The sequence below is a fragment of the Enhydra lutris genome, unplaced genomic scaffold (genome assembly GCF_002288905.1).
Source record: "Enhydra lutris kenyoni isolate GAN:26980312 unplaced genomic scaffold, ASM228890v2 scaffoldscaffold15, whole genome shotgun sequence".
Classification (NCBI taxonomy): Eukaryota; Metazoa; Chordata; class Mammalia; order Carnivora; family Mustelidae; genus Enhydra; species Enhydra lutris.
Window position 1 is genome coordinate 17,497,441 of NW_019154099.1, and position 15,367 is coordinate 17,512,807.

The following is a 15,367-nucleotide window of genomic DNA, read 5'->3' on the forward strand; positions in this document are numbered from 1 at the left end:
CATGAAAACAACATTAATCTTGTTGTACATCTCCATCAAAGATCTTAGGTGACCAGGTGCATTGTCAATTAGTAGTAATTTGAAAGGAATCTTTTTTATTGAGCAGAAAGTTTCAACATTGGGCTGAAAATATTCAGTAAACCATGTTGTAAAAGGATGTGCTGTCATCAAGGTTTTTTGGTTTTATTTGTAGAACATAGGCATAGTAGATTTACTGTAATTCTTAAGGGCCATAGGATTTTCAGAACAGTAAATGAGCATTGGCTACATGTTAAAATCACCAGCTGTGTTATTAGCCCCTAAAAAGAGGGCCAGCCTATTTATTCCTTGAACCTTTGAAGCCAGTCATGGACTTCTCCTCTCTAGCTATGGAAGTCCTAGATTTCCTTTAACAACTGTTTCTTTAAATTTACAACTCAGCTAACTGGTTCAGTGACCTAGCTTTCAGCCTGTTTCAGCTTTCTACATGCCTTCCCCACTAAGTTTAACCATGTTTAGCTTTTTGATTTAAAGTGAGAGATAGGTGACTCTTCCTTTCACTTGAACACTCAGAGGCCAATGTGAGGTTATTAATTGGCTTAATTTCAGTATTGTATCTCAGAGAATAGGAAGACCCAAGGAGAAGGGAGAGAGACGAGAGAGCAATGGTTGGTGGAGCCATCAGAAAACACACATTTATTGATTAAGTTCACCTTCTTATATGGGTGTGGTTCATGGCACCCCAAAGCAGTTACAAAAGTAACATCAAAGATCATCATCACAGATCACCATCACAAATATGATAATGATGAAAACGTTTGTAATATTGGAACATCTGGGTGGCTTAGTCAGTTAAGGGGTTGCCTTCGGTTCAGATCATGATCCTGGCATCCTGGGATCCAGACCTGTGTCAGGCTCACTGCTCAGCAGGGAGTCTGCTTCTCCCTCTCCCTCTGCCCCTCCTCCAGCTTGTGCTCTCTCTCTCTTGCTCACTCACTCTGTCTCTCAAATAAATAAATAAAATATTATTTTAAACAAGTTTAATGTGAGAATGTGAGTGTAACAACAGATACGAAGTGCACAAATGCTATTGGAAAAAATGATACCAATAGACTTGCTCCACACAGGGTTGCCACAAACCTTCGGTTTATAAAAAGTACAATATCTGCAAAGCACAGTACAGCAAAGTACAGTAAAACAAGGTATGCCTGCATTATATTTTCCCAAATTATATTCACAAATAGGTATTTATAAGTCATTTTCTCCTGTCCTAGAGGAAGAAATTAGCAAGTTATTATTTCATTGTCTCTGGGGTATAAGAATAATAGCAAGAACTGAATTTTTTGGCAAGCATGTTACAGTCCACTTACACAATGGGAATAGAAACAGGATAGGCAGAGAGAATAGAGAGCTCTTTATTCAGGCAATTTTGTAAAATATTTTATAATGTGTTGAGGGGGCACCTGTCTGGCTTAATTGGTAGAGCATGCAACTTTTGATCTTGGGATTGTGAATTCAAACCTCATGTTGGGAGTAGAGTTTACTTAAAAAAAAATATATATATATATATTTTTTTCTAATGTTTTGAGAATTTGCAATAGGTTGTCAACTTCCATATTTGACGGGACCAAAGATACCTTTGAATGTAACTGATTTTTTTTTTTTATTATTTCGTATTTTATCCTCTTCTTTCCTCATATGAGCTTAGGTAATTGGAAGTTAATTATCTTTATTTTCTTTGTGTTTAAACAAGAATTCACTTGTTAAAATTCCCATTTTGATATTTAGATTACATATTTGGTCCAATAATCTCAATGTGGTAGCAAATAATCATATTTAGATCAAATACAACTAAAACCATACGAGGCCATTTGATTTGGGTTTTATTTAGAGTTAGTTACGACTACTGTGTAAGTTTTTGTCCAGATATGTCCATTATTTTTTTATTTTGTTCTATCCATTTGGGAAGAATGTTTTCATTCTTAGTTTTCTCATTGGCATTTTTAAAGAATTTTCTTGTATCATTAACTTAATTTGTATGTGCAGTAATAGATACTGTCTTTCATTACTTTAGGAATTCAGGTCTTAGTTCAAACTGCTTGAATGGATGAGGTGGGTAGAGGGGAAGAAAACTAATGTTTGCTTGTTAGGGTTTCTGGCCAATTAATTAGAATATTCCTTTTCCCTAAAAAAACAAAACCAAAACAAAACAGAACAGAAAAACCTATGTAGTCTGGAAATCTGAAATAAGGATCAATTCCATATATGTCCAGTTTGTAAAATATTTTCGCCAAACTAAATGATTTGACACTTTGTAGTCTGATGTAGAGAACTCTGGTAAGAGCATTTGTTACCTACATAGTTGTGTTCATGGCTTTCCAAAAGTCATACAAAGTGACCCAAGTCAGCCATGAATATTACATCATTTGAGAGACACTTTGGTATAAACTTGCATGCGAAAGATAGTCAAAATATACAGGAACAAATAAGCAGATAATTTTAATAAACTACTCTGATTAGTAAGTACAAAGTAACAGTGTGTGTTCCACATGCACCTGAACTCTGTTTTGTTTGGCATATATATTGCTTTACAAAACACTAAAAGCTAAAAATGAGAAGCTCTAATACTAACTGCTTTACCTGTCCTCCTACAGAGAGTCAACCAGAGGCAAGTTAAGGCTGTTCCCTGTAGATGAGGCATGTAGCCTTCAGTTTGTCCTTGTCCTCCACATTCTGTGCCCATCGTAGCCAGCGAATAAGTTAGGCTCAAGGATTTTACCTGCTTCAGAGGAATGAATGAAAGGGAAATTGGCTGTCTTTTTCCCTTATTGGTAATGAGGTGTTAATGGTGATCCACTATCTCAATCAAATAAATGAGATTAAAATAATTATATTTGTTTTATCACAGTTTTCTATCAGTTAAGATTCTTGAATTGTAGTTTGGGCGTGGTTGTTTTTTTTGTTTGTTTGTTTTATGCCCAGGTGACTTTTGAACATGAAATGAGGATGGTTCTGGTAGTAGTGCTTAGGCTGTGTGTGACCCTTCTCATTGAATATATATTTGTTCTTTGTAATAGGAAATCCCTCTCCCCTAAATTGGTGGATAATAATTTTGAAGCTTTCACTTCTAAAGTGAAAAGAGTTGCTCAGGATTACAAATTAAATGACTCTGAGTAAGATGGAATTTTTATGTCTTCTATTTATGAAGAAAAGGAAGGAGTTTCTAAAATCTCTTTTTTAATTTGAGCACTTATTAAACTGTGACTTAAAATGACATTATTTGAAGTTAAAATTAGTGAGAAATGTTAGTCTATTCTGTATCATGAAGAAATTTAGCCCTTAGTGCCTTGCATGTCAATAAAATATATTTCAATGTATTTTTAGTACAGAATAGTAATGAGTGATTTTATAACATCACTGTTCCAAAATCTCTGCTAGAATGGAAAATATGTGCTTTTGCTGTTTTAGTAAATAAGAGCTCTCTGAGGTTTGTTTCTTCTTTAAGGTCTGTATGCCCTTGGGTTTTACGTGCTCTGAGATGGTATATGGGAACTGATTATAATTCTCTTCCCTCCAGGTCCATCGTGCAGATGTGTACAGGGATCAGATCTGGCACGCTTGCTCTAATTTTTCAATTCTTGTCTTTCTCCAAATTTCTCACATTAAGACTGCTGAATTTTGTGTCTCGTTCTTTCAGTTATTGCATTACTGTCATGCAGTAATTCCCAATTTGGGAATTTGACTTTTATTAGTATTAGTTTTTATTTGTTTTATTCATTGATAGTGTTGGAGTTTTAAATGTTTATAAAAACAAGATGAATTTGTAAGTCCCAAGTTATGGTTAATTTAGATTCAGTCCTTCAGTGGAAATGGTATAGTATTTACAGAAGGATCACCAAGATGTTACTGGAGAGAGCTATGAATAAGTCTACTGTTCTTGATAGGAGTATAGCTGTAAGGCTCAAATCCTTTGATTTTTCAAAATATGAAGGGTGAGTAAGAGAGACTTGTAAGATGTGGAAATTGAGACTGAGCCACATTTTAAAATTTGTTATATTCAGGAGGCATTTAATAGGCATTATTTGAAAGAAATCACATGATAGTTGACTTACACATGTATAAAGTCAAATTTCTCCTTCTTTATGGCTTCTATCTTTACAATTTTAGAGTTTTCCTTTTTATATTATGTAGGGATAGGTATTTTTATGTTTTTACAATTTTAAAATCTCTAATTATTAGTATTAGTTCTCTGATCTTTTACTATGAAACTAGACTTTTTTTTTTTTTTTTTTTTTAAAGATTGGTTTATTTATTTGAGGGAGAAAGAGAGCACTTGGCGGCAAGGGGCAGAGGAAGAGGGAGAGAATATTTTAAGCAGACTTAGTGCTGAGCATGGAGCCAGATGCGGGGCTCGATCTAATGACCATGAGATCAGGACCTGTGCCATGCAGATGCCCCTAGATATATTCTTCTTTAATATATTGTGAAGCTCACTGATTGAGTTTGCCTAGTTGTCCCTTTTTGTGTGTTTGGTAAAATTGTCTAGTGGACCAGGAAATTGATTTGTGTGGATACTGGCTTACATTTGTGAAAAGATCTTATTTCTAACTTTAGCAGTTGTAGTTAGTAAATAAGAATTGCATGTTGTAATAAAAAGACTGGTGAACTGGGAGTCAGGGGGCAATCTTGTCTTAACTTTGTGTCACTTAATTTTCTATTTTGGGGAAGTTCTGTTAATATCTTTGGGCCTTCTTTTCCTCATCTGTAGAACTAAAGAGGTAAATTTTGATTATTTTATTTTATTTTTTAAAGATTTTATTTATTTATTTGACAGAGATCACAAGTAGGCAGAGAGGCAGGCAGAGAGAGAGCAGAAGGCAAGCAGGCTCCCTGCTGAGCAGAGAGCGCCATCCCAGGACCCTGGGATCATGACCTAAGCCAAAGGCAGAGGCTTTATTTATTTATTTATTTATTTAAGATTTTATTTATTTATTTGACAGAGAGAGATCACAAGTAGGCAGAGAGGCAGGCAGAGAGAGAGGGGGAAGCAGGCTCCCCGCTGAGCAGAGAGCCCGATGCGGGGCTCGATCCCAGGACCCTGAGATCATGACCTGAGCCAAAGGCAGAGGCTTAATCCACTGAGCCACCCAGGTGCCCTAAGGCAGAACCTTTAACCCACTGAGCCACCCAGGTGCCCCAAATTTTGATTATTTTAAAGATTTATTCCAGATCATCTCACTTCCTATGACCTTTTAAATTCTAAAGGTATGCCTTTCTAGAAAAACGAAGTATTTTATTAGTCATTGCATATTATTTCCACATTGTGTAGGAATTTTGAAAGTTGTGTTTTTATAATTACTCAATCAGCATATCTGATCAATCACCATATCTCTTTGTGTACTGTTGCTTTCTATAATCCATCTCAATCTATACTCATCTCTCATTTTTTCCCCATTTTCCAGCCAGAATATTACAGGTTATTATCACTAGAATCTATTTTACTCTTCTTACTTTTATGTTGTTGCTTATACTATTCCCTTTTGTGCATTCTTTCCCATCCCCTAGCTGCTTTGAGCCCCTGTAATGTTTCATTTATAATATTTTGGCCTTGCATGTTTATATATTTATTGTGTTGTGCTGTTTATGAGGCAGTGAACTTCTTGAAGGCAGGTGTTTAATTTTCATCATTTTACTAATCTTATTACTGACTCACATACTACTTTTCACAGAAATAGGGACTTAATATTTCTAAAACTGAATTTGTAAGATGATTAATGGCATATAGTCAGTGGGTAGGCCCAATGAAAATTTAACAACATAGTAAGGAAATTAATAGCCATTTTGAATTAAAGCAGTGTTTCAACCATCTGTGCTGACATAGACATTTGTATTCCCTGATCACTTGTATACTATGATATTACTGTCTCCCCTGCATTCATTCTTACTGACTTATGTACATACTTAACACTTCTGTTTTTCCTCTGTAACCTGGTTAACTACTTGCCTTCTTTCATCATTGTAGTTTAGTACTGCCATGGTCTTCAACTCATACATTCTTGCTTTGATATGTATACTTTTATCTCCGTGGTCTTGTTCTAGGCTTATCAACTTTAATCTCTTATTGTTCTTTTGCATTCTTCAATTTACATTTCTTTTCACTTGCTCCTTCATTTTTGAGAAATTATTGAGTCTGTGTTCCTTAAAGACTTGTTGGTTGTTGTCTCCAGGTAGAGTTTACATTGATATGTGTCTTGGAATCACTCCAATGTTGGGTATTGGTGGTGGAATTGCTGGCTATCAGGAGCGAGCTTGCTGTCAGATTAACACTCCTGTATCTTTTCAGTGGGACAATGTCTACAACGGCAATGTTGGCACCAGCCTTTTTGTTAAAGTAGTTGATACTGATTTTAAAAGATGTGAGATGGGTGGTGCCTGGCTGACTCAGGTGGTAGAGTGTGCCACTCTTGATCCCCATGTTGAGTATAGAGATTACTTAAAAATAAAATCTTAGGGGCACCTGGGTGGCTCAGTGTGTTAAAGCCTCTGCCTTCGGCTCAGGTCACGATCCCAGGGTCCTGGGATCGAGCCCCGCATCGGGCTCTCTGCTCAGCAGGGAGCCTACTTCCTCCTATCTCTCTGCCTGCTTCTCTGCCTACTTGTGATCTCTGTCTGTCAAATAAATAAATAAAATCTTTAAAAAAAAATAAAATAAAATCTTAAAAAAAGTAAAAGATGTGAGATGTTAATGGGCATTTGTACAGGTGGATTTTGGGGGAGATAATACCTGAATTCTAGAATTTATCGAAGAATTTTAAAATGCCTGCATTGAGCATGAATGAATGAGTAGAAATTATTCTCTCCCTGGAATCAATAATCTTTTTACTCTTGAATTAATTATTGTCTGCAACAGATGTGATACTGGTTTAGACTGAATAAAAGATCAAAAGGCAATAAGACAATGAGTAAAGAAACTGAAAAGAGAACAGGAAAAGTAAAAGGTATAAACTAAAAAGTTGCCTATCTTTGTGCCACTTTAAGTCAATAATATTTACTAAATCTTTCTCGGGAATGTAATGTCCAGGAAAGGGAACCTGAGAAGATAATTTAAGAAAGTAGCAGACAGAGGAAATTGTCATGGATTAAGTTTAAATCTGTTATTTTTAGTTCTATTTTTATAGCACATCTCCAGTCTCTAAGAACTTCTGTATTAACAAATATTTAAGACAGATACTATATTTGCATAATAGTAGGAGTAGCTCATACATTCATTAAGAAGTATTTTGATATTTAAATGGCTTTTCTCAGAAAGCGTATGGATAATTTTATTGATACAGCATCCCTTTAAGGATACGAAAGAGGGAAAATATGTGTTACCCATTTGTTCTATCAGAGATGGTAAATAAATGGAATATCCAGAGCTCTTTCCCTAATATTTATGGTAGAAGCTTTTTATAGTATGGAACAAAATTGCATGTTGACCTAAGAATATAATTTGGTTAATTTTGATTTTAGGAAATATTAAGTCATTTATTTTATTTTAACAGGTATCTTTCAGATGAAGGCATTGAAGCTTGCACAAGTTCTCCTGACAAAGTCAATATAAATGACATCATCCTGATTGCTCTCAATGTAGGTTTTATTTATTAACTTATAAACATTTTAAATCTAGAAGCTTTCATGAAAAATGTCTTACAGAATAATCTGGATTTTAAGAAAAGTATATGGAGGACATCTTTTGGTTTTACTGTGTATTTTAAGTTGCAGTGATGTTTGTTGAATTCGGTAATCTCATATCAACCCAATTTTTAGAAATTTATGTTTCTTATAACAACTGTTATATAGAATCCAATAAGAAAGGAAAAAAATGCAATTAAGATTCCCATTTCCCCCCAGTGATCAGAGACTTTCATAACATTTACAGTAGATATATAATAGCAGAAACTACTATTCATATTTATTAAAACAAATCATTTTATTAACATAGGAACTCCAGGTAGGTTATAGCTTTTTGACAGTTGTATTTTTTGTTCCAAAATAACTTATCCTGTCGATAAAAGTAATGTATATTGTAGAACACTTCAGAAAACAAAAGTAAAATAAGAAAATTAAGGCTATCCATAATTACAGTTATGTTGTATCTATATTTCTTTTCAGTCTCTCTCCTTCTACCTATCTCTATAGCTGTATCTTTTCCATAATTGGATTTGCTTTTGGATTTTTTTGAAGAGTTATAAAAATTGTTTGAAATTTAGGTGTAAGTAAATGAATATTCTTTTTTTCATCTTTCCAGTTACCCCATTGGGAGCATTTTCAAATTATCTTTATAATAACAGTCTATTAAATGTATAATTTATTAAATTAAATTTATACATTGTGATAGTCAACAAAATTCATAAGAGAATTACTTATTCTCTTGTTCATAAGAGAATGACAGATCCACCATATCACTACAACACAGGTACAATGTGAAGCAGAAATGGCAGCAACTGATAACATTTAAAATATGAATAAATATATAACCATGTATAACTTTTTCTTTTTATGTTAATTTATATACAATTAAATGGACTTACACAGATAAAATTTATGTCTTGAATTCTGTCATTTTTTTCAGCTTCTTTGAATTTTATTCAATAAAACTAACAAGGTCATTTTTTGTTTCTGAGCTAAGAATGTAGGTTTTTAATAAAAGAATAAAAATTTTTAAAGTGAGATTTAGAGAGGCACCTGGGTGGCTCAGTGGGTTAAGCCTCTGCCTTCGGCTCAGGTTATGATCTCAGGGTTCTGGGATTGAGCCCTGCATCATGGGCTCTCTGCTCAGCAGGGAGTCTACTTCCCACTCTCTCTCTGCCTGCATCTCTGCCTACTTGTGATCTCTGTCCGTCAAGTAAATAAAATAAAAATCTTTAAAAAAAAAAAAAGTAAACTTTAGAAATTATGCATGTTGTCTGTGACTACAAATGGAAATATTCCCTATACACTTTAACTTTTTTTTTACTTGTAGCCTAATAAGTGAGTTCTACTTTTATAAAAAGTATTGAAAGAACTCTATTAATTAAAGAAAAATTCTAAAGATGATGAAGTATTTGTGACAGTCTTCTCTTCCTTTACTTTTTTTCTCTTTTTTTTTTGCTCTTTTTCTTATTTATGAACTTAGGTATATAGCAATGATCTCTCTATAATTGGATGTGAAACTATAAATAAAGTAAATCAAGATGAAGTATTTGTCCTATGTATATAAGAGGTACATGATGACCATTATTTTATGAATTAATTTGTCTTTATAATTCTCTCTGAAATATATGGTTGAATATGCCAATCCAAGCTTTCATGCCATACAATAGGAAAAAGAATTACCTTTAATTAGGATGAAGTCTACACCAGATAGATAATTTACCTTTCAAGCTTATGACCTTTAAATAAAGTCAGGCATTTGTAGTATTTCTGTTGAATTTTTTTCAGCTTTTGAAAGATTAGGGGCTATTAGTCACTAGTTAAAAAAGAGTTGTATTATTGATTTTTATTATATATAGCATTACATATTGGGAGAATAATCCATTCATAAGCTTTCTTATGTCCCCCTCCTCCCATTCGGGACACACTGACTTGTTCCTTTATCTAGCAATGAAAATGCAATAATATATGTATAGGTTTTCCACACTACCCAAAAGTAGAACATTCCTGGGGCATGTGGGTGGCTTAGTTCAGTTGAACATCTGACTCTTGAGTTCCATGCTCAGTGTGGAACCTGCCTAAGAGTCTCTTTCTCCTTCTTCTATCCCTCCACCCCGACCCCTCCAGCTCATGTGTGTGCTTCTCTCTCTCTCTCTCAAAAAAAAAAAAAAAAAAAAAAAAAAAAAAATAACAAAAACAAAAAAAAAAAAAAAAAAAAAAAAAAAAAAAAAAAAAAAAAAAGCAAAATAAAAAAAATATATAGGACATGCGGGCAAAACCTTTTGTAAGCCAAAATGGTGTAGAATGAAGAAGTAATTACCATTAATTTATATGGAAAGATTTTAGAGCATTCCCAAGCCCAAAAAGTAACCTCTCAGGTTTTTCTGTTACCTTAGGGCATATCTTGCTAAAGGATACACAAAAATAAATCAAGAGAAAGTGCAGATGCGCAGAACACAGTTCGAAACTCTTGCAGCTTGATGCTGAGATGCTGAGTATAGTTCCTGGGGAAGAAGCTTGGTAGTGCCCCTCTCGTTGTTTGGGGTGCATTCTGTTTCTATAAATGCTCAGTATAATACAACCACTGAGCACTTTTTTTGCTTTTCTCCTTGCCTATAAAATGAAAATCTTTGAATTTCTTTCATTTAGCGAAAACTCGTGTAGGTCTTTTGTAAAAGCAAAGTGGCATAATGTGAACTTTTGAAAAGCAAGGGTGACTGTACAGTGTTTCTGCCCAGGGAAGTCCACTAGGGACTAGCACCCAGCGCATTTATTGGTCTGCTTATAGAGACACTCTCTGCCTAAACGAACAGTTGTAAGACTCCTCCCCCTCAAAAAGCAGGTGCTCACCGTAAATCACATTGTTTATATAAATAGTCTAGGCAGTGAACCACATTTTCAGTTAGAAAATGTTCAAGCGCAAGTTCCCACATGCCAGCCTAGAGCCAACCTTGTAAAAGTAAGCCCTTCTAAAAAGAGCAGCCTCAGAGCTGCTGTATAACTCATTTCTGTATAGATTTTTATGTTGAAAGGAGGGTTCTTAATTTTTTGTTCTGTAGAATGGGGAGTAAAAATACTAAGAAATGACGTTAAAATCCAGCATGTAGTTTTGGGCTTAAATACCTGAATTATTCACAAGTAAATTAAGTGATAGCTCAGTCTTAAATTACTGAATACTATGTATTAGTAAAAATTTAAAAACAGATTTTCAAAAATTTCTTTTAAGATTCCGCATAATATGAAATGACTTGCCAAATAGATATTCCATTGAACTTACTCGAGTAAATAGTCAGGAATCTTTTGTATGTGTGCACAAGTGCACATGTTGTTATAGATCAAATATTTCTCCTGCGTAATTTTTTTATGTCCAATATAAATGCATTTTTGGACCCAGTTTTACTAGTGATCCTCATATAATGGCATCTGAATCATGAAATTGCCTTTGGAGTACTTATAAATTGATTTTGATTTTAAGATGTTTAAAGATTTGGTAGGTCATTTTCATCTTGCTTAAAGAATAATGAAATAATATTCATTATATATGTGTTTAGCACTTTAAAAGTTATATAAACTTTGAATATAATGTCTCCCTTTAGCCTGGTAACAACTTTATGAGATAAGCTTGGTGATATTTTTTTTCCATTTTATAGAGGAATAAATTAGCTGGATTTAGAGAATTTGTGGCAGTGTCCATGGTCCTATTAGTTAATTACAGTTTGTAATGATTCAGAGTTTAGGATTTTAATTTAGTGTTTATTTCAACTTTATATTGATGCCTCATTTTGGTTTAAATTAAATTTCATAATTTTTGCTAAAAACCAGAAATGAGAAACCGTGGTATATCATAAAATTTATACGTATTCTGTTTTGCATACATATTTAAATATTTGAGCCTTTGAGTGACTTCAAAATGATGCCTGTATTTTTATGAACTGTTAGTTGTATTACTAACTTGATGATTATTCATGTTCAGATAACAAAATGTACATATCTTTTATTAACAAATAAACATGATTGTTAACATTCATTAAGTGTTTACTCTTTGCAATTCGTTGTACCAAGTACTTCATGTGTAATTAACATTAGGAATAAAACAATCCTAATATATGGAAGGTTAGTATAAGAAAATATTTTTTTCCCATTGCTACTCAGTATTTTCAAAGTGGAAAGGTAAGCTTATAATTCTTTCACTCTGTTACTGGATAGAGGCTGCAAAGATGATAAAGCTAACACATTGTTACACAAGTGTTTTGGATTTGGGGCTTAGTTTGCCTGGCAGCTCCACTTGGTGAGTTTTAGCTTAGGAGTGACCCTTGCTTTACATTGAGAATTAAAATATGAATGATGGTAGTAAAAGACTGGAAAGATCTGTGGGGATTGTGTAATTTATATGCTCATTTCTTAAGCTGGCCACATACTGATATTTAAAATAAGAGGACATTCTGTTATTGTAGGCGATGAAAGAAGACTATCCGACTTCTCTCCATGTCTTCATTTTATGTCACAGTAATTTTAATCATCTAGTGTTTCCCCCCTAAGTCTAACATGAATTTCTGCCTTACAGTTTTTGTGATTAAATGCACTCTAAGTCTATTTTCTTTTATTCTGCTCTGAAGAAGATGAAGAGCTCTTGTTATATTTTAAAGAAGAACAGAACAATATAAATTCAGTTATCAGTCTAACCTCACACTCTGTCATCAAGATAATTTCTTAGCTTAAATAATTAGGCCTTCTTCATGAGTATTGATTTTCCTCTGAGCAAGTTTCTTATTGTTCCTTCAGTTTTTACTTCCTAAGGAGGACAATATCCTTAAAAGTTCTGCTTTTTTGTAAATTGTATAGTTGAAGTTTTGTTTTTATATCAGAAATGCTGTAACTTTGTTTGTTAGTTCTTATGTTTTCATTTTTGTTTTGCTCTGGTTTGAACTTTCATATACTTAGTCATTTGTTCACTAACTTTGACTTCTGTAATTTGTTTAAGCAAATAATATGGATTTTTACTATAGTAAAGTCTTCCTATTCTTGCTTTTGCAGTGGTGTTGTTCCCTAGGATATTTGTATGTTACATAGCTTTGTAATAGATATCACAGCCAAAAGAATAACGTTTTCATGACTCTTCATATGAGTGTTATATAGGATTCAGTTATCAAAAATATATTCTGTTTATATACTTAAAAGTAGTCAGTTGGCTTGGGATTGGGGCATTATTTTTTTTTTAGTAAGACTATAGTAATATAAAATCAAGTATTAGGTTTTAATAGAAAAGATTTAGTAAGTTATTGAAAGGAATATAACCAGAACTAAGGCCTTAAACATTACTGTTCAACTTACCAATGTACTTTCAATAACATATGTATGGTACTATGTTACTTGAAAAGATCGATTGTATGTATAGATCTCATAATCAGCTAAAAGATACCGATTTAAATTTTATTCTACAGGTGTTAATAAATTTCATCTTTTGTTTATGAGTAAGATTAGATTTAGATTTACTTTTCTCTATAATTATATTTTAATAATAATATTTTTATTTTAGACAGACTTAAGAACAATTGGCAAGAAATTCCTCCCCAGTGACATCAATGGTGGAAAGGTAGAAAAGGTAAAGAAAAACATTAACTTCCTAAATTATGATAACTACAATAAATATGAACATTTACTAAATTATTGGAATTATATTTTGTCAGTAAAGACTACAACTGCAAAATATTTTAGAAGTGACTAGGTCACAGAGTTATCCTAGTGACTTTCTGTACAAATGGAAAATTATTGACTTGAAGTTTTAAACTTTTGGTGACTTTAAAACATTTTTTAAAAAACCTGTCAGTTTCAGGAATTATATGCTCATTAATGTGAGACTTAGCAAATACTGCTAGAATACAGGACAATGACCTTTTTGTACCTTTTAATTTTAGTTACCTATTTCCATGTTTATTTAATGAACTTATTTTATAAAATTGTAAGATTGTGAGAGGATATTAAGAGCAGTTCATCAAAGCTGTGCATTTGGTTATTGCTTCCATTTTGTACTACATATATTTATTAGTACGTAATATACGTAATATAATGTATGTATTATACATGTCATATAGATTCAATAATTTCATATATATATATATTCATATTATGAGTTGTGCAATGATCTTTTTAAAATCCAGGGATACAGTTTTTAGATACCAATTATTCAGTCTTTTACTTCTTTTTTACTTATATTTCTTCTTTTATTTGAAAATACATGTGAATTGTGTCAGCCAAGAATTTTATGTTCCATTGGTCACTTTTTGAACTATTAAAGAACGTCATTATCTATAAATAAATACTTTCAGTGTGTATGTTTTGTGTTTGGATAAATACTCTTACCATTTTAACACTTTGGTATTAGATAATTGTAAAAGGTATATAGTGTAAAAAGGTTTCACACATTTTCTAAGTATTAATCTGTTTATATAAGTGATGGTAATCATTTTGCTGGAAAGAGCCATATGAGAATTCTAATCTACTCTCATTTTTTAGACATTTACTCAGAGAAGAGGTTCTATAAACTCAGCAATTCATTTTAATATTTAACAACACTCTGTGTCAGCAAACTTTAATTTTATTTTAATCTAAATTTCTTATGCTACAACTTGAAGTTCGTAATGTCTTCTTGATCTTCCCTCAGGGGGAATGGAGAATATCTGCTTACTTTCTCTTGAGAATAATTCTTCATATATCTGAGGACTTGTAAATGTCATTGCCACAGGTTTCTTTTGCTAAAGCTAGTTTTCTTGATTTCTTTATTCTGTCGCAAATTTTCCATTCAACTTCATTGTTCTCAGAGTTCTCTCCAGTTTTCATACATCTCTTTTTTGGGTTGTGGTAGTAGTTTTCAGACTTCATCGTATACCAGAATCACCGTGAAACTTGGATAAAACACAGATGGCCAGCCCCTCCCTTCTACCCCCGGATTCCCCTGTTTCTGATTCCATTGAATTAGGATAGAGCCTGAGAATCTGTATTTTGGACAAGTTTCCATGGGATGTTGATTCTGGTGGTCTGGGAAACATACTTAGTAAGTTTCTGGACTATAGAATCCCAGATTAGGCAGCAATCTTGGAGAGGTCTGATGAGTACAACTGTTCTTTACAAGAAAAGTGACTAACATCGAAGCAATAATCCTCTTTGGAGGTAGATTAAAGGAGTGTAGAGAGGAGTCTTCAGACTTCTCCCAAAAGAGGCCAAAAGTAAATGCACACATGGTGTGTATTGTTATTATATTTACTAAGTCTTGGATAATACCATTTTTAGCATTTAGGAATTTGAGGGTGGAAAGGAAAAATGGAGAGCTGATTGAACTGTGATCAGGTAAGAAAGATTGTAGGCCTGTAGTTAGAAGACAGTTAATCCTGGATACATTTAATTTACATCTTTTTTGTTCTAAGACAGATCTGGGGCCTTCAGAAAGGCATTGTCATCTGGGGTGTGAGGCTGAAGTCTTAATAATTGTTTTTAGTTATCACTGTTAATTTGGAAGAAAGTAGAATGGCAAAAAGTGCAAGTAACTTAATCATTAATTAATATAATAGTTTTGTTCAGGTTCTTTTCTCTTTCCTTCCATTCTCTTAACATTGTTTTTCAGTTCCTATATTTTCTCCCTAAGGTTGCCCATAACCTTAATGAAAAGGTTTCAAACAAATTTTTAAAAATGCCGAAGGGGAATGGGATGCCTGGGTGT

At 33.1% G+C, this 15,367-nt stretch overlaps 1 protein-coding gene across 2 annotated transcripts in view; it reads left to right on the forward strand.

Annotated features, from left to right (window-relative positions):
* The window catches only part of LOC111146990 (tudor domain containing 3), a 161,581-nt gene that overhangs the window by 48,928 nt on the left and 97,286 nt on the right, over window positions 1–15,367 (forward strand). Inside the window, exons 2-3 of one of the 2 annotated variants that reach the window (XM_022502811.1) lie at window positions 7,524–7,608; window positions 13,190–13,255. In XM_022502811.1, coding sequence (XP_022358519.1) covers window positions 7,524–7,608; window positions 13,190–13,255 — 151 coding nt within the window. Of the gene's footprint in view, window positions 1–7,523; window positions 7,609–13,189; window positions 13,256–15,367 lie in introns of those variants that run through there. The other variant, XM_022502812.1, reaches the window with a different exon arrangement.